Source organism: Ochotona curzoniae, unplaced genomic scaffold (genome assembly GCF_017591425.1).
Source record: "Ochotona curzoniae isolate NIBS_2020 unplaced genomic scaffold, NIBS_Ocur_1.0 patch356, whole genome shotgun sequence".
Lineage (NCBI taxonomy): Eukaryota > Metazoa > Chordata > Mammalia > Lagomorpha > Ochotonidae > Ochotona > Ochotona curzoniae.
Window position 1 is genome coordinate 429,654 of NW_024466924.1, and position 15,857 is coordinate 445,510.

General features: G+C 50.1%; 1 protein-coding gene across 1 annotated transcript in view; it reads right to left on the reverse strand.

Moving 5' to 3' along the window:
• The window catches only part of LOC121167262 (solute carrier family 12 member 8-like), a 121,837-nt gene extending 106,353 nt beyond the window's left edge, over positions 1-15,484 (reverse strand). The window contains exons 1-3 of the mRNA XM_040996688.1: positions 15,383-15,484; positions 9,633-9,824; positions 1,084-1,315 (exon numbers count right to left, since the gene is read on the reverse strand). Of these exons, the coding sequence (XP_040852622.1) occupies positions 1,084-1,315; positions 9,633-9,824; positions 15,383-15,484 (526 nt within the window). The remainder of the gene's footprint in view (positions 1-1,083; positions 1,316-9,632; positions 9,825-15,382) is intronic.
• Positions 15,485-15,857: the final 373 nt, after the last annotated feature.

Here is a 15,857-nt window from a genome sequence, read left to right on the forward strand (position 1 = left end):
AGCTCTGCTGTTGTAGTCATTTGAGGAGTGAAGCAGCTGATGGAAGCTCTCTAGCTCTCCTCTCTGTAACTCTACCTATCAAATAAATAACAGCTTTAAAAAAGGGTGGGGGGTGGGGGGAAGGTTGGTGGCACAACACAACTGGCTAATCCTCTTCCTCTAAGAGCTGGGATCCCTTACGGGTGCCGATTTGTGTTCCAGCTGCTTCATTTCCCATTTAGTTCCCTGCTTGTGGCCTGGGAAAGCAACTGAGGATGACCAAAACCTTTGGGACCCTACACCTGCATGAGAGACCTGGAAGAAGCTCCTGGCTCCTGGCTTCAGATCAGCGCAGCTCTGGCCATTACAGTCACTTGGGGAGTGAACCAATGGATTGAAAATTGTTATCTCTGTCTTTCCTTTTCTTTGTAAATCTGCCTTTCCAATAAAAATAAATGAATCTTTTTTTTTAAAGATTTATTTTATTTTTATTGGAAAGGCGGATATACGGAGAGGAGAGACAGAGAGGAAGATCCTCCATCCGATGATTCACTCCCCAAGTGAGCGCAACAGTTGATGCCATGCCGATCCGAAGCCAGGAGCCTCTTCCAGGTCTCCCACGAGGGTGCAGGGTCCCAAAGCTTTGGGCCGTCCTCAACTGCTTTCCCGGGCCACAGGCAGGGAGCTGGAAGGGAAGCGGGGCCTGCCGGGATAGAACCGGTGCCCATATGGGATCCCAGGCATGCAAGGCGAGGACCTTAATCACTGTGCCACCACGCCGGGCCCATAAATGAATCTTTTAAAAAAATTTTAAAAGACAAATGAAAGCAATAACATCTGGAAAAAATATTCTAGGCTTCATTTTAAGCAGAAAGAAAATAAAAGGAAATATGGTGAAGGTGCTAAGCAAAAACATCTTGGTGAAGCTGGGGTACAGAAAGTGCCTATGGAGTTACCCCAAGAACCATCCAGGCACCTGATCAGGAGCAGCCCACACGGCCGTTAGGCAGAGCCGCCGGGGAGATGGGTGCAGCTGGCCAGCTCACAATCACCTACCGGCCCAGCAGACGCTCCAGGCCATGGCCTTGACTCCCAAAGGCTTACCTGGGTCCAAGTGGCTGAAAGAGCCCACCACAAAGTCCAGCGTGGACACGGCCAGCAGGAGCAGCAGCAGCAGCTGGAGGCGGATGATCCACTTGACCCCTGCCAGGTTAATCCCCAGCAAGGCCAGGAGCACAGCCACCGAAATGCCTCTCACGGCCCAGATGTTCCTGAGGCCCAGCAAATCCGAGATGGATTCAGCAAAGCCAGTGATATACATGGCACCTGCAACACACTGACAGGGGATTCCAGGTAGGAAGGGCTGGCCAGAAAGAGTCCCAGGAACCCAGCCACACCCCCCAGCTCAGCATCTGGGGACAAGCCAGCAGGGAACATGACTCATGCCCCATTTCGGCCCCCCTACATCTCCCATCAGATCCAAGCCCACAGAGCTGACTTCCAGCAGTAGCTCAGGAGAAAACATTGTGGAAGCAAACATACAGGCTTCTGCGCCAAAAGGGTCTTTGGAATTTTTGTTTTGCATCACTCAGATACTAAACACAGAACTAAAACACACGAAGGTTCCACTAGCCACAGAGCCACACAGCAGGGTACCACAACAAACCACAGGATTGGGGCTGGTGCTGTGGCAATGCAGGGGAAGCTGCTGCTTGCAGTGCTGGTATACCAAATGGACTCTGGTTTATGTGCTGGCTCCCCTCCTTTTGATTCAGTTCCCTATTGATGCACCTGGGAAAGAAGATGGAGGCTGGCCCAAGGGCTATCTGGAAGAAGCTTCTGTCTGACTCAGTGCCAGGCACTGCAGCCCTTTGGAAAGTGAACCAACAGATGGAAGATCTCTCTCTCCCCCTTCCTGCAACTCTGACTTTCAAATAAATAAATCTTAAAAAACAAACAAACAGGGCTTTTCCATTTCTTTTGGGGCATTATTTTTACAATTACCTGAAACGTGGAGATGAAGGAGAAGGATGGCAGATCTTTTCATGTCATGGGTAATAAGACTTCCTAGGCGAATGTACTTAGCTTGATTACCACTACAAATGAGGTCTAGTCCATGTCCCAGGCTTAGGGACCTCACAGGAATGGACAAATCTACTCCTATTAGAGATGCAAATAACTTCTACCTAACAGAATAGATAATCTGAAAGATGACTTGGTTGCAACGCAAGACATGAACTTTCATCTAACCTAGCAATCTTATCTTCACATGTGTCTATTAAGTTGTCCAACCATGAACACAAGGATTTTACCTCCATCCCACACGGGGTCCACACCTGTGGACTCAACTCCTCTATATTATCTTACTGATTCCCTCAGTAACTCATGACTTACAAAGGCTTTGGTCTGCTTCTACAAATGCTTGAGAGCCACGATTTTATCTTTTTGGGGAATATCTTAAAGACAATTTCAAATAAACCACTGAACATAACACCAGCTCCCCTTGCATCATTCCTCAGCCTCTGCCCCCCACTCTGCAGGTTCCTTTCTGCCCTGTGTCCCCCACTCTTGTCACCATAGCCCCCATCTTGCCATCCTTCCAGGAGACACATTCTGCGAGGGTCCCATCTAACTTCCTCCATTTCCATGAATTCTTTCGTATCCTCCTTTTGAAAACAAATGTGCTGTCCCCAGCCTGTGCCATACTACATCAGCTGGTCTTATACACCACTATGATTTCACACACATAAACCCATCTCTATTTCCACTCCCCCAAAATGCAAACATCTTTTTTTTTTTAAAGAGTCCTTTTATGAGGTAGCCTAAATAGGGCTGGCCCATGGACTCACTGGTGTGCATGAAATCTGGCATTGGGAGAGGTTCTGATGGAGGAGCTTGGGAAACTCCTCTGCCAGGACACAGTCCCTGCAGGTGAGCACAAGAATCATGATAGGGAGAAGCCCAGACCAGGCCAAGAAATGGTACCCACTGGCATATATTTGGCTCAGGGAAAGGGGAACACCAGCTGGACCAGTTCATATCATCCTCTGGTGAATCCAAGCACCAGAATGGAGTGTGGGTCGGGCCAGGTTGGGCCGCAACACAAGCCAGTTCACATGACGTCCAAGCCTTGTGGCTGGCTGGGTTGGGCTAGGCTGTAGCCCCCATGAGTGACTGGAACTAGGGGTGGGCTGGGCCTGGCCAGGCTGCAGCACCCACTGGCAAATGCCAAGGTGAGGCAGGTCATGCTAGCCTGGGCCACAGCACTAAACCAGCCCACATGAGACCCATGGGAAGAGGGGGACAAAACCAGTAGTGGGACTGCATGGACTGCTGGACTACCACTCCCACAGGTGAGTGTGAGAGCTGGGATGCGGGCAGACTGAGCAAGGCAGAGCTACAGCACCTGTGGGCCTCATGTGAGCTTCCCAGCCTAGGTCAACTGTTCAAACTGGTGCATGCATAAGTCAGAGTGGGTGTGGGTTGGATGGACTTTACTGCAGCATCAGCTGGTAGATGCTGACACAGGTTGCAACACAAGCCAGTTCAGAATTGGCAAATTCTGTCAAGTTAAACTGCAGAACCACCTGGAGAATACAAGATCCAGGAATGGGAGTGGGTCCAGTAGGGAAACAGTGGACACCTCCCTCTTGGGTTGCCACTCTGACTGGTGAGCATGAGAACCAGGACTGGGGCAGGCATGGCTAGACAGAGTGGCACCTGCTGGCATATGTGTAGGCTGGAGTGTGGGGCTGGTTATGTCAAACTAGGCTTCAATGCCAACTGACAAGTTTGAGAGCTGAAGGGGATGTGGAATAGACTGGACTAGTCTGCTGTGCATATTGGCAAGCATGGGAACCAGGACAGGGGACAGTTCTAGTGGGGGTTATTGTGGGTCACTCTGACTAGGCAACAGCTCCCACTGGTTTGCATGAGGGCCGAGTGTATGGTGGGCAGGATTGGGCTGGGCTGCAACACCCATTGGTTTGTGTAGAAGACAGGGCTGGGGACAGAACTGACCCAGCAATTGCAACCACCAGTATGTGCATAAGCTGACTGGGGAGACAGACTGTGTTTGACAGACTGTATTGGCAAGCACATGCAAAAATCAGGTCTGAGGTCACCTCAGATGAAGTTTATTTGGAGGTCCCTCCAACTGAACCGCTGGACTCAGAACTCCAACCATGGAGAGAATTGCAGGTTCCATGGTCTGATGGTGAAGCTGGGCCTTCTCAGTGGCTTAGATGGAGCAGTGGACAGCATATCCAGGTGCACATGGAGAATATGGCAGTACATTGGAACCTGCAGAGGACACCTGGTACCATAATGGAGGATGGAGGACAGAACAAATTGATCAACTGCCCCAGCCAAGTGCTGGCAGTGAATAACTGAGCAAACGGAGACTCTAAGGTGGACTATGTCAACATCGTGATTGGAGTGACAAGATAAGCAGTAATTCAGAACTGTTGAACTATCAAAATCTCTTGAGCAGTGCCCTCAGAGCATGCCCCACATTGGGAACCCTGGGGTGGTACTGGGTGGCTGTCCTCCATCCCAGGGTGCAGAGGTGGCTGGGAGGCTGGGTGTGGCTTCTCCCCTTTTTTCCCCTCTTTCCCCAGATACAGGAAGGAAAAAAAAAGATTGTGGAAATAATGGTCTCACCCACCTTCCTGTAGCCCTTGACCTTTTGTGCCCTAATCATCATAAAGAAAATCATCATAAAGAAGTTGCATTTTGTTAACTATAACTTAGAAAATAAAAAAGAGTTATTAAAAAAAACCCCAGCCCTTTTTCATGTTGATTGCTCTGTGCATTTGCTGAGAATGCTGCAAGTATCCAGTAAATACGGGGGCAGGTGCCCAGTTGTAGCAGCAGCACGTCACATTCCAGTGCTTCTCTGCAAATTCCAGATGGGGAAGAGTTTCTACACTTGAGGGGCATGCATAGAAGGGGCTCCTTTCTTCCCTGGGACGGGTTCATTTTACAATGAGGCCTAGAATATTTGTGTAAGTGTCCCCACCACGTTGTGGCACACGAGCCCACTGCCTGCAGTACCAGCACCTCAAGGGGATTGGTTCAAGACCCGGCTGTTCCCTCCACTTCTGATCCAGCTCCCCGCTCATGACCTGGAAAAGCAGTGGAGAATGGCTCAAGTCCTTGGGTCCCAGCACCCACGTGGGAGACTTAGAAAAAGCTCCTGACTCCTGGCTTCAGATAGGCTCAGCTCTGACCACTGAGGAGTGAGGCAGCAAGTGGAACATATCTCTGTCTCTCCTCCTCTCTGTAACTCTGTGCTTCAAATAAAAATAAAGTAAATCTTTTTTAAAAATCAAAAAGTGGCCATAAAAAGATCACCATATGAAATTAATAAAATAGAAGAAAAAAATAACAAAAGGAACGAGGCAAAAGCCTAAAGTCAATCCTTTTGAAGATAGATAAAGCCCTTGAAGTCTGACTAGGAAGAAATGGGAAAATGCAAAAACACAGACTTATAAAAATGAAAAAGGAATAAATGAAAGAATGAATGCAGGCAGTGGCATTGTGGCACATCAAGCTAAGCTGCTGCTTGCAGTGCCAGCATCCCAGCTGCTCTGACTCCAACCTGGCTCCCTCTTCATGCACCTGGGAAGGCAACAGAAGACATACAGCTACTTGGGCCCCTGCCGCCCATACAGGAGACTCAGATGAAGTTTCTGGATCCTGGTCCAGCCTGATCCAACCAGGTTGTTTGAGCCATTTGGAGAGAGAATCTGTAGATAGATACCTGTTTCTCTTTTTCTCTATGCCCCCTCCCTGCCTGACTCCCCTCTTTGCTCCTGTCACTCTTAAATAAATAAATACTTCTTAAAAAAAAAACCTAGAGTGACTGAATAGCAATGAGCCATTCATGATGGTACCTTCACATACAATGTTAGTTACTACTGTCGTTAGAAAGGCTGGCTTCAAGCACTGCCCTGGAGGCAAAGCTATGACTCAATGTTAAGTGAGAACTACAAGCCATGGGGCTGGGTACACCATCTGTCCTATTTGTGTGAAACAAGCAAGCACTTCACAACTCCATGGGAGCACCTGTCTGTCAGCTGTACAGAGACAGGAGGGGGAGCTGGCAGTTTAACCAGTCACTCCAGCAGAGAAAGGGGGGAACAAAATTGTCTGGTTTTTGTTTTTTTGAAGATTTATTTACTTATTATTTTATTGGAAAGTCAGATTTACAGGGAGAAGGATCTTATGTTCACTGGTTCACTCCCCAAGTGGCTGCAACAGCCACAGCAGAGCCCTATACGGCTGGATTCAAAATCCCATGTTCTTCATAGGAGTAAGAGGGAAGGGACTTAGATGTGTCCAGGGATAAACTGAACACCTGCGCCTTCCGGCCTGCTTCCAGCAGCTCCTCCTCACTCTCCAGCCGGAGGAACTAAAGCCGCACTCACGGCCCTTTGGTGGGCACGTGTTCCCAGGGGAGCTGACGTCCCACCTTCAGCCGGCTTTGCGTGGTTTTCCAATTCTGAGTTGTTTTGTATCAAGTCTGGCATGGAGCATGTTTGCCATCACCGAGGCTTTTACACCCGTCCATGCAGGCTGATGCTAGACACGCTGGTGTTCCAAAGAAACCCTGAGGCCCATGCAGATAACTAGAGCTGGGAGTGAACAGGGTCTCCAGCCACTGGCCACTCCACTGGCCCAGACTCTGGTCCCCAGGGTAGGAACTCCAGCAAGGCCTCAGAGAAACAGGAGAGGGACAGGCTTTGCAACAGTTGGGGATGAACAATAAAATTTTATAATTTCCTAAACTCTGATGCTCCGAGGCAGAGCTTGGAAAACTTTGACCCATGGCCAAATCTTGCTTGCTCCTGTTTTCACAACTAATTATTAGGGGACGGTTATAGCTGTTTTTTCCCCCTACTCTCACTGCCTCCCTATGTAATATATTGGCAGCATGCACTAGCTGTGACCGAGACATGGGCCTTACAGAACCTCAAATAGTTCCCGTTTGGTCCTTTACAGAAAGCTGCCAAGCTCTGCCTAGGAGCAAACCCAGACAACCTGCTCTGACAATCACTGAAATGAAATGACAGTACCAGTGTCCTGGGATGAGAGGTCTCACAAGGGACCTGAGGGACCCGGCTGCAACTGGAGGATGGAAGAATCCTAAGCAATGCCTAACCCTAAGCCCTAAAACCAGGAAGAGCAGCAGCAATAAGCAGAGCAAGTAGGAGGATGGGAACTAAGGTAAGAGCACAATTTTTTTTAAAGATATATTTATTTTGGGGCCCAAGGTGATAGACTAATGACTAAGATCCTCACCTTGCACATGCTGAGATCCCCTGTGGGCACTAGTTCATCTCCCAGTGGCCCTACCTCCCATCCAGCTCCCTGCTTGTGGCCTGGGAAAGCAGGCCAGGACGGCCCAAAGCCTTGGGACCCTGCACCCACGTCAGAGTCCGGGAAGAGGCTCTAGGCTCCTGGGTTTGGATCTGCTCAGCTCTAGCCATTGCAGCCACTTGGGGAGTGAACCAGTAGACAGAAAGATCTTTCTCTCTGTCTCTCCTCCTCTCTGTCCCTCTTTTTTTTTTAAACAGATTTATTTGTATTTGAAAAGCAGAGGGAGACAAAGAGAAAGATTTTTCTGTCTACTGGTTCACTCCCCAAGTGGCTGTAATGGCTGAAGCTGAGCTGATCTGAAGCCAAGAGCCAGGAGCCAGGAGCTTCCTCCTGGTCTCCTACATGGGTACAGGGCCCCAAGGCTTTGGGCCGTCCTCGACTGCTTTCTCAGGTCACAAGCAGGGAGCTGGATAGGAAGCGGAGTAGCCAGGACATGAACCAGTGTGCATATGGAATGCCAGTGCTTAATGGTAGACGATTAACCTGTGAGCCACAGTGCCAGCCCCAGAAATAATTTTTAAATACTAGGAAAACAACAGAGGAACAAGTAAAATCTCCAAAATTGGTTCTTTGTAGACAAATCATTCTCAAAAATGATCAAAGAGAAGAGGAAGAAAACTCCAATTACCAATATCAGGAATGGAAAAGCGTGACCACACTGCAGTCTAAAAGCAAAAAGGATTATTAAAGGAATCCATGGACAAATGCCATGCTGATGCCTTCCATAATCTAGATGAAAAGTTCCTCAAAAACCACCAGCAACTAAAACTGACCCAAGAAAAAAATCGAAACTGAGGATATGCCTATTGAAGTAAAATGACTGAATTAGTAATCCTGAGACTTCTCCCAAAGCAAAACCCATGAGCAGATGGTCTCGCCACCGACCGGCACCAAATGCTTAAAGAAGAATGGACACCAGTCCTTCACAGACTCTTCCGAAGCACAGACGAGGACAGAGCACCTGCCTGCTCTCCCACTGTAAGGCCACTGCTATCCTAATGCCAAAAACGGTCCATCACAAGCAAAGCACTGGCTATGGCCCTCGTGAATGTAAACCTGCAAGTGCTTCACACAGCACAGACATGCTAGGTCCTTCAGCCTGTGGAAGGAGTATGTTATAACCACACACTGACCAGAGACCCAAGGCCTGTGTCAGACAAAGCAGAAGCACACCCCCAAGCTGGGGACCAGAGGACACTCCGCAGCCCACATGGAATGGAAGCAACACCAGCAGGGAAGTTAACACAATGGCTTCTTGGGTTGTGGCCTAGAAGAAGCTCCTGGCTTTGTGTCAGCTCAGCTCTGGCCATCGGGGGGTGGGAGAGGGTGGACTAGCAGATGGAAGATATATATCTCTCTCTCCTCTTTCTTAAAAAGTCTTAAAAAAAAAAAAAAGGTAGAGCAAAGGCCAGCATGGCGTTACACAGGTTAGGTATCCATCCGCCATACCAACATCGCTTATATCCACTGGTTCGAGTGCTAGCTGCTCTGCTCTGATCTAGCTCCCTGCTAATATGCTTAGGAAGAAAACAGATGATGGCCCAAGCACTCGGGCCCTGCTGCCCACATCAAAGACCAAATGGAGCCCCTGGTTCTGACTTGAGCCACGTGCAGAAAAGGGAGGTAGATGAGTAAATGCAAGATTGATCTCTCTCAAAATCTTTTCTATTTTTCACATAAATGCAAATCTTTAAAAAAAAACAGTGACAACCCACCTGCCTCTCATTCACGTCCTAGACACACACGTGTGTCTGCGTGCACACACACACACACATGCACACAGAGCTTGCAGCTGTTACAGACTCAGATACGTTACAGACTATGAAATACTCCAATGCCTAAAAGAACCAAAAAGGATGCTTTCTTGGACGAGAAGCTGGTGACTCTTATTTAAAACAATTCCTGGATTTAAGCCACATCTTTAAACCAACCACCACCCTTCACACTGTTACACAAACGCTTGCAAGCCAAGAAATGCGCACGGTGAACTGCTTCTTAGTGCCTGCACTTGGCTGTTCTCAGCCTCAAGTCACCATTCCTGCATCTCCACTAAACAAGTCCTGGACCTTCCGCCTCCTCCGCGGCCTCCTGAGCACCTTTGGCCAGCCCCACACTGCTGTCCCTCATTCACAGTCCCCTTCCTGGACACAGTGTCTGCCCCAGGAGCCACTGTCTGCTTGCTTCCTCACCTCCATCCATATCAAAGAGGGAGTGCATGAGAAGATGGGAGCAGTGTGGCCTGGGGACTCGGGGGTGGGTGGCAGCCTCACCTGTCCGAAGACGTACAGCAGCCCAATGGTGCCTCCCGCCTGCCCACCAAGGACCGAGGAGATCATGGAGTAGACGCCGCCACTGCCCACGCCGCCATGGGCGCTCACGCCGATACCGGACAGCACGGTGACAAGGGCCACAAGGATGACACAGGACACCAGGAACATGCCCAGCAGCACACCCGTGTTGCCCTGCAGCAGAAACAGCGAGGTCAGGTGAGGAAATGAACCCCACCCCACCCCACCTACCAGCACCCCAAGAGCCACAGCCCCACAGTGTTTGACTGGTCTCCGGTCTCCCAAAGCATGATGCCCAAGCTACATGTCAGCAGGTACACTGAAGGGGTTGTGATCTGCAGACCCCTCCTCCTTCCCCATCCCAAGCCTCCCCGCTCATGTGGAGGCTTTGGATAGGCTAACTCTAGCTCTGAGGTTCAACACACCCCTCTCCATATGCATTGTCCCTGCAGCCCTTCCTTGACTCCTCTGGGTGCCAGGGCCTTAGGACGTACAAAGCCAGGACTGTGACACAGAGCCCTGGTCTCTTCCCAGGTCCCTATTTCTAGGCAAGATTTATGTTTTACCACAACTCTTCCTCCTGCCCACTGGGGCCCAGACAAACTTAGAGGTGGCCCAGTGGCCAGGAGGATCCACACCCATGCTCATGAGATGACTTTTGGGGACCCCATGGCTGGTCTGGGGTGAGACCAGGCCCTCGGGAAGAGAGCTGGCCAGCACATGATCTTCTCCATAGAACCTACCTCCCACCCCCAAATTTTGGTCAGAAGGCTGGCTAGGGCAAAACTCTGGAGGCAGCAACTGTTAACTCCAGGTCTCCCATGGGAGGGGCAGTAGCCCAACTTCCTGAATTCATTACTGCTGCCTCCTGGGGTAAGTATCAGGAGGAAAGTGGGATCGGAAACAGCCGGGATTGGAACCCAGGTACCTAAACATGGGATGTGAGCCTGCCAGGGGGCCAGCTTGGCTGCCTACCTCTTTCCAGTTTTTTTTTTAAGATTTATTTATTTATTGGAAAGTTAGAGATATACAGAGAGGAGGAGAGACAGAGAGGAAGATCCTCCATCTGATGATTCGCTCCCCAAGTGACCACAATGGCCGGTACTGTGACAATCCGAAGACAGGAGCCAGGAACCTCTTCCAGGTCTTCTACATGGGTGCAGGGACCCAAGGCTTTGGGCCGTCCTCCACTGCTTTCCCAGGCCACAAGCAGGGAGCTAGATGGGAAGTGGAGCTGCCAGGATTAGAACTGGCACCCATACAGGATCCTGGCACATTCAAGGCGAGGACTTTAGCTCCTAGGCCACTGTGCTGGACCCACCACTATTTTTTTTTTAAGGTAAAATGTAGCCCTCTGAGAAGTTAAGGACTGTACCGGGGTGCAATGAGCAGTAGCCACCACAATCTACGAGTCTCTGGCCAAGGCAGGGTCCTCTGAACAGCCACCCCGGTGGCACCCACAGAGAGGCAACTCTGACTCTAAACTTAATGCTGCCTGCCAGCCATGACCCTGAGTTCAACTCCCACGTGAGTGGCACAAGCTGCACCTGTGGCTGCTGGGTCCTCACTTCCCTCTGCTCCGTCCTCTTCTGCAAAGTAGAGATAGCTACAATCTTGATTTCTTACATGGCCAAGCAACATTGAACTCTAGGAGAATTAACTAGGTAGGCACCCTGAATGACATCTTTCACACAGGTGCTTATACAGTCAGCTATTCACAGAAATGATATTTATGAACCTTCTCTATCTTCCATTTACTCCATTTCCTCTTCAATGGCTAGCAGGGAGGATGGCATAACTGTGAGTTTAGTGGAGAAAAAGCTTCCAAAAGCCATTTAGGAATGGATGCAACCACTGACGCCACTGCTGATGGCTCACAAAGCCAGCGGGATTTCTGGAAGGACCCGGCCATGAATGATTCTGGGTGAGAACACTGCTTTTGCTGGGCTTCCATTTTTCATGAAATGACCCATTCCTGGCTTCTTCCCTAGTTCACCCTTTCAAGGTGTCTGCTGTGACCATGTTCACTGTCCTGCACCAAAACCATCATTCCTACCAGATGCACCGCCTTGAGATTCTCCAAATTAGAAGTATGTTATCCGAGTTAGTTGTTCTTCGGAGTTAACATTTCTTATTTCACATCATTTTGGCATGACCTCGACTTGCTTTAATCCTATGCCATTCTCTAAAAGCTCTAGTCTATTTTTGGCATTTCCCATTTGCCTGTATTTTTGTGATCAACTGTGACTCTCTTTAGGTGAACTAATGTCAGCACTGACAACTAGAAAGAAATCATTTCAGGCCAAGAGTTTGCCTGAGGCTCCTTCCAAAGGGTCCTGCTAGCATTGCCTCATAACATGCATTTTCCCATGAACTTTTGGAAGTACCCTTGTATTGGGAGGTGTGGGCCACCCCAAAGGTGGCCCCCAAGAGCCTTGACCCTAACACATCCCTACCTTGAATTTGGCTTGGATCTAGTGACACTTTAAGACTGATTTTTTTTTAGTTATTCAAACCGATCATATTAGTTGTAATTCATTTTTTCTTAAGTACAACATTAAGTATGCTTATCCCTTTGATTTAGGCTATTGGTTTTATCCACAGAGTAACTCACTTTGAATGAATGGATTATTGCAGAAACAATGAGTTATCACTTCTGAGATTTGGATGTGAAGTCTGGCTGGGGTGGGTGTTATGGTGAAGCAGGTTAGGCTGCCACTTCAATATCCACATCCCATATCAGGGTTCCTGAGATCAAGTCCTGCTCCCCTCTTTTGATCCAACTTCCCACTGATGTGCACAGGAGACATAGGGTGATGGTTCAAGTGCTTGGGCTGCTTGCACTCACAGAGGAGACCTAGATGACATTCTGGGCTCCGGGCTTTGGCCCAGCCCCCAGCCGTTACGGGCATTTAGGGAAGGAACCAGCAGACAGAAGTTCTATTTCTTTCTCCCTGTTGCTCTGCTTTTCAAACAGATGAAAACAAACTTTAAAAACTTTTTAAAAGACTATGAATTCTGTCCCAGGTGCTTGCTGGCTTACTTGCAGTTACTAGAGAGTACAAAGCCAGGAGAAGCCAGCTGCTCTGCCAAGAGGAAACCCTACAGAAGCCCCTATGGCCAGGACCAAGGCCTGCCAACAGCTATTTGAGTGCTGTATTTCTAATCAACAAATGGTAGTTGTGTAAGTTTCTCAGATGCAATATGGAAGTAGATTCTCCCCCAGCTCAACCTCAGATGCCCACAGCCACATGAGAGCCCAGCCAAGAGGCACCCAGCTAAGCTGCACTTGGATCCGTGAGCTCCAGATGCTGGAAAGCAACAGGTATTTGTTGATTGAAGCTGTTAAGTGCTGAAAACAGGTTGCCTTAAAGCCACAAATAACTAATGCAACTTAAATTTTCATTCTGGAACCAAAATGCAAACAAAACAGAATAAGCCTTAGTGCCTGAGCGCCAGGATGGGCACTTAGATGGGTGCCCACTGTGGCATAAGAGGTTAGGCTATTGCCTGCGAGCGTGACACTGGCATCCCACATGGGCCCCGGTTATAGACCCAGTTGCTCCACTCCCAATCCCCAGCTCCCTGCTAATGCACCTGGGAAAGTAGCAGAAGACAGTCCAAGTGCTTGAACCCCTGCACACATGTGACAGACCTGGAAGAAGCTCCCGGCTTCTGGCTTTGACCTAGCCCAGCCCCAGCTGTTGTGGCATTCGGGGAGTGAAACAGAGGATGGAAGATCTCTCCATCTCATTCTCTCCCTGTTAGAGAGTCAAGCAGAGGGAGGTTTTCCTTGCACACTCCATCACCATCCCTTGCATGGATCAGAGCCTCAGAGACCCCCACTCTCACTGACAGGCCTCACCCGCCACAGTGATCGGGTTCCTGGGCCTCCCTAGGACATGGGCTGCACAAACAGGGGCTGATCCGAGGAGCCAGAGGCTGACGTCAGGATGAGGATCCTGAGCTGCAGGCTTCGGCTGAGGGTGGCGTCCCAATCAATCCGGGAGTTTGCGAGAAGCAGGAATTCTTAGCATCCACCCCAGAGAGCTCACTGACCCTAATCTAAGCTTCCTGTGTCTATCATACAAAGCACCTTTCAGACCTCTCCAGGCTTGACTCCGGCTGAACCTGGAGGCTACGAAGGGGAAGAGGAGAGGAGTGAGAGCTCAGGACAGTCCTACTGCACCCAGGACTCTCGGTGAGGGACCCCACGGGGTAAGGAACCCTTGTGCTTCCACTGAAGCAGGATTCAGCCACGTGACAGTGATGTGCCTGTCCACTTAGCTCCACTGCAGTGCTCAGCAGTTCGGCCTAGCACTGACCTGGATGACATTGTGAGGGGCTTTCTCAGGCGGGATAAACACCTGCCACCAGTGGGCTTCGCATGAAAGCGAGCAAGCTCTCCGGCATGGGCCTTGTGTATCAGCTGAAGGCCGCAGAGTGCAGGCTGGGTTTCCACGGCACAGACACCCCTCCTCCATCTCTAGCATTGGACTCCAGCTTCAATGCTTCCTGAAGCATTCGGGGACGGCGGGGGGAAGTGGCCTTCCAACCTGCTAACTACAAACCCCACAGCATGGCACCTCTTTCTGCCTTGACTCTCTGCTCCTTTGGGGGGTCCTGACTAATGTACTCTACACCCTGTTCAATCGCTTTCTCTGACCTGTCCAGTCCAGCTTACCCTCTGAGACATGCCTCATTCACACCTCCTTTAGGAAGTTCTCCTGGACACCTCAGTAGCCACTCAAGCTTATCCTGTCCCTGAGGGATTTAAGGCTGTCTTGAAATTTCTCCCAATGTTGAGTTCTGCCTGCAATGCTCAAAAAAAATCTAGGCAGGTGTCCAGGCGGAGGCCGCCTTCCTGCCCTGCCTAGCAGCAGTGTAGGGTCTTACTTTGGGGTTCCTATTAGCACCAAGTAGTACCTGGTCCCCAGAAGGTGTCCAGTAAGATGTGCTTCATGGGCCAGGTGTGGTAGCCTAGTGGTTAAATCCTTGCTTTACATGCACCAGGATCCCATGTGGGTGCCAGTTCATGTTCCAGCTGCTCTACTTCCAATCCAGCTCCCTACATATGGCCTGGTAAAGCAGTGGAGGACGGCCCAAAGCCTTGGGTCCCTGCACCTGTGTGGGAGTCCCAGAGGAGGCTCCTAGCTCCTGGCTTTGGATAGGCTCCAGCCATTTACAGTCACTTTTGGAGTGAATTAGCAGACAGAAGATCTTTCTCTATCTCCTTTTCTCTGTTAATCTGACTTTCCAATTAGAATAAATAAATAAATATATTTTTAAATAGAGTTGCCTCTCGATTATGGGTCTTGTGGGCTCACGGCAAGATGGTGCCAGGAGGTGGCACAGTGGACACACTGGTAACCTCCCACAGGCCCCTGCCCACGAGGGAAAAAAAGAGACCCCTGCTTCCTCCAGTTGCCTTTTTCTGCCAGGGGCTACTGGGTATTTATAACATAATTCGTGGATTATCAGCTTAAAAATGAGCTTGCCATCAATGATTAGCCTGTGGCTGCCTTGTCAGGGCTAGCCCAAATGACATCCCTGGGGCCTTATCCTGCCTGGGGGCTGACTCCCATTGACAAACACAGCCACTGGCCACCCTGTGCTTGCTCTTGTTCCACGAGCATCCCAGAGGGGTCTCTCCTGCACCGTGGAGAGCGAGGAGGGGTGGCTGGGCCAGCCCTACCGGAGGGGGGGGCCCTATCGGGGGCCGCTTTACTCACCACCAGCCAGCCAGTCCTCAGGAAAAGCACGACCCCGAAGATGTTGATCATGCATGACGTGAACACACCGTCCCAGGTCCCAAACAGCACTGGCTCCCACATGGACAGCTGGGCCTTCCACCAGGGCCGGTGTTGGGCCAGGGCCCCCTGCAATCAGAGCACGTTGGGGTCAGGTGAGTGGCATCAGGAGGCCGGGGGAGGAGGGAAAATGGAAGAACAGGAGGAGGTAGGAGAATTCAAAGAAAACCCCAGCTTTGTACGAGGCTCAGGAACGCACACACGTGTCTAGAGCGCTGACTCTGCTGTAGAATAACATTCCCCCTGGTGCCGGATAGCACCCACAAAGTAGCAGAAAACCTTGGGCCTGGGGCGAATGCTCAACTGGTTAAATCCTCATCTTGCTTGTGCCAGGATACCATATGGGTGCTGGATCATATCCCGGCTGTGCCATTTCCCTTCCAGGTCTGCTTGTGAC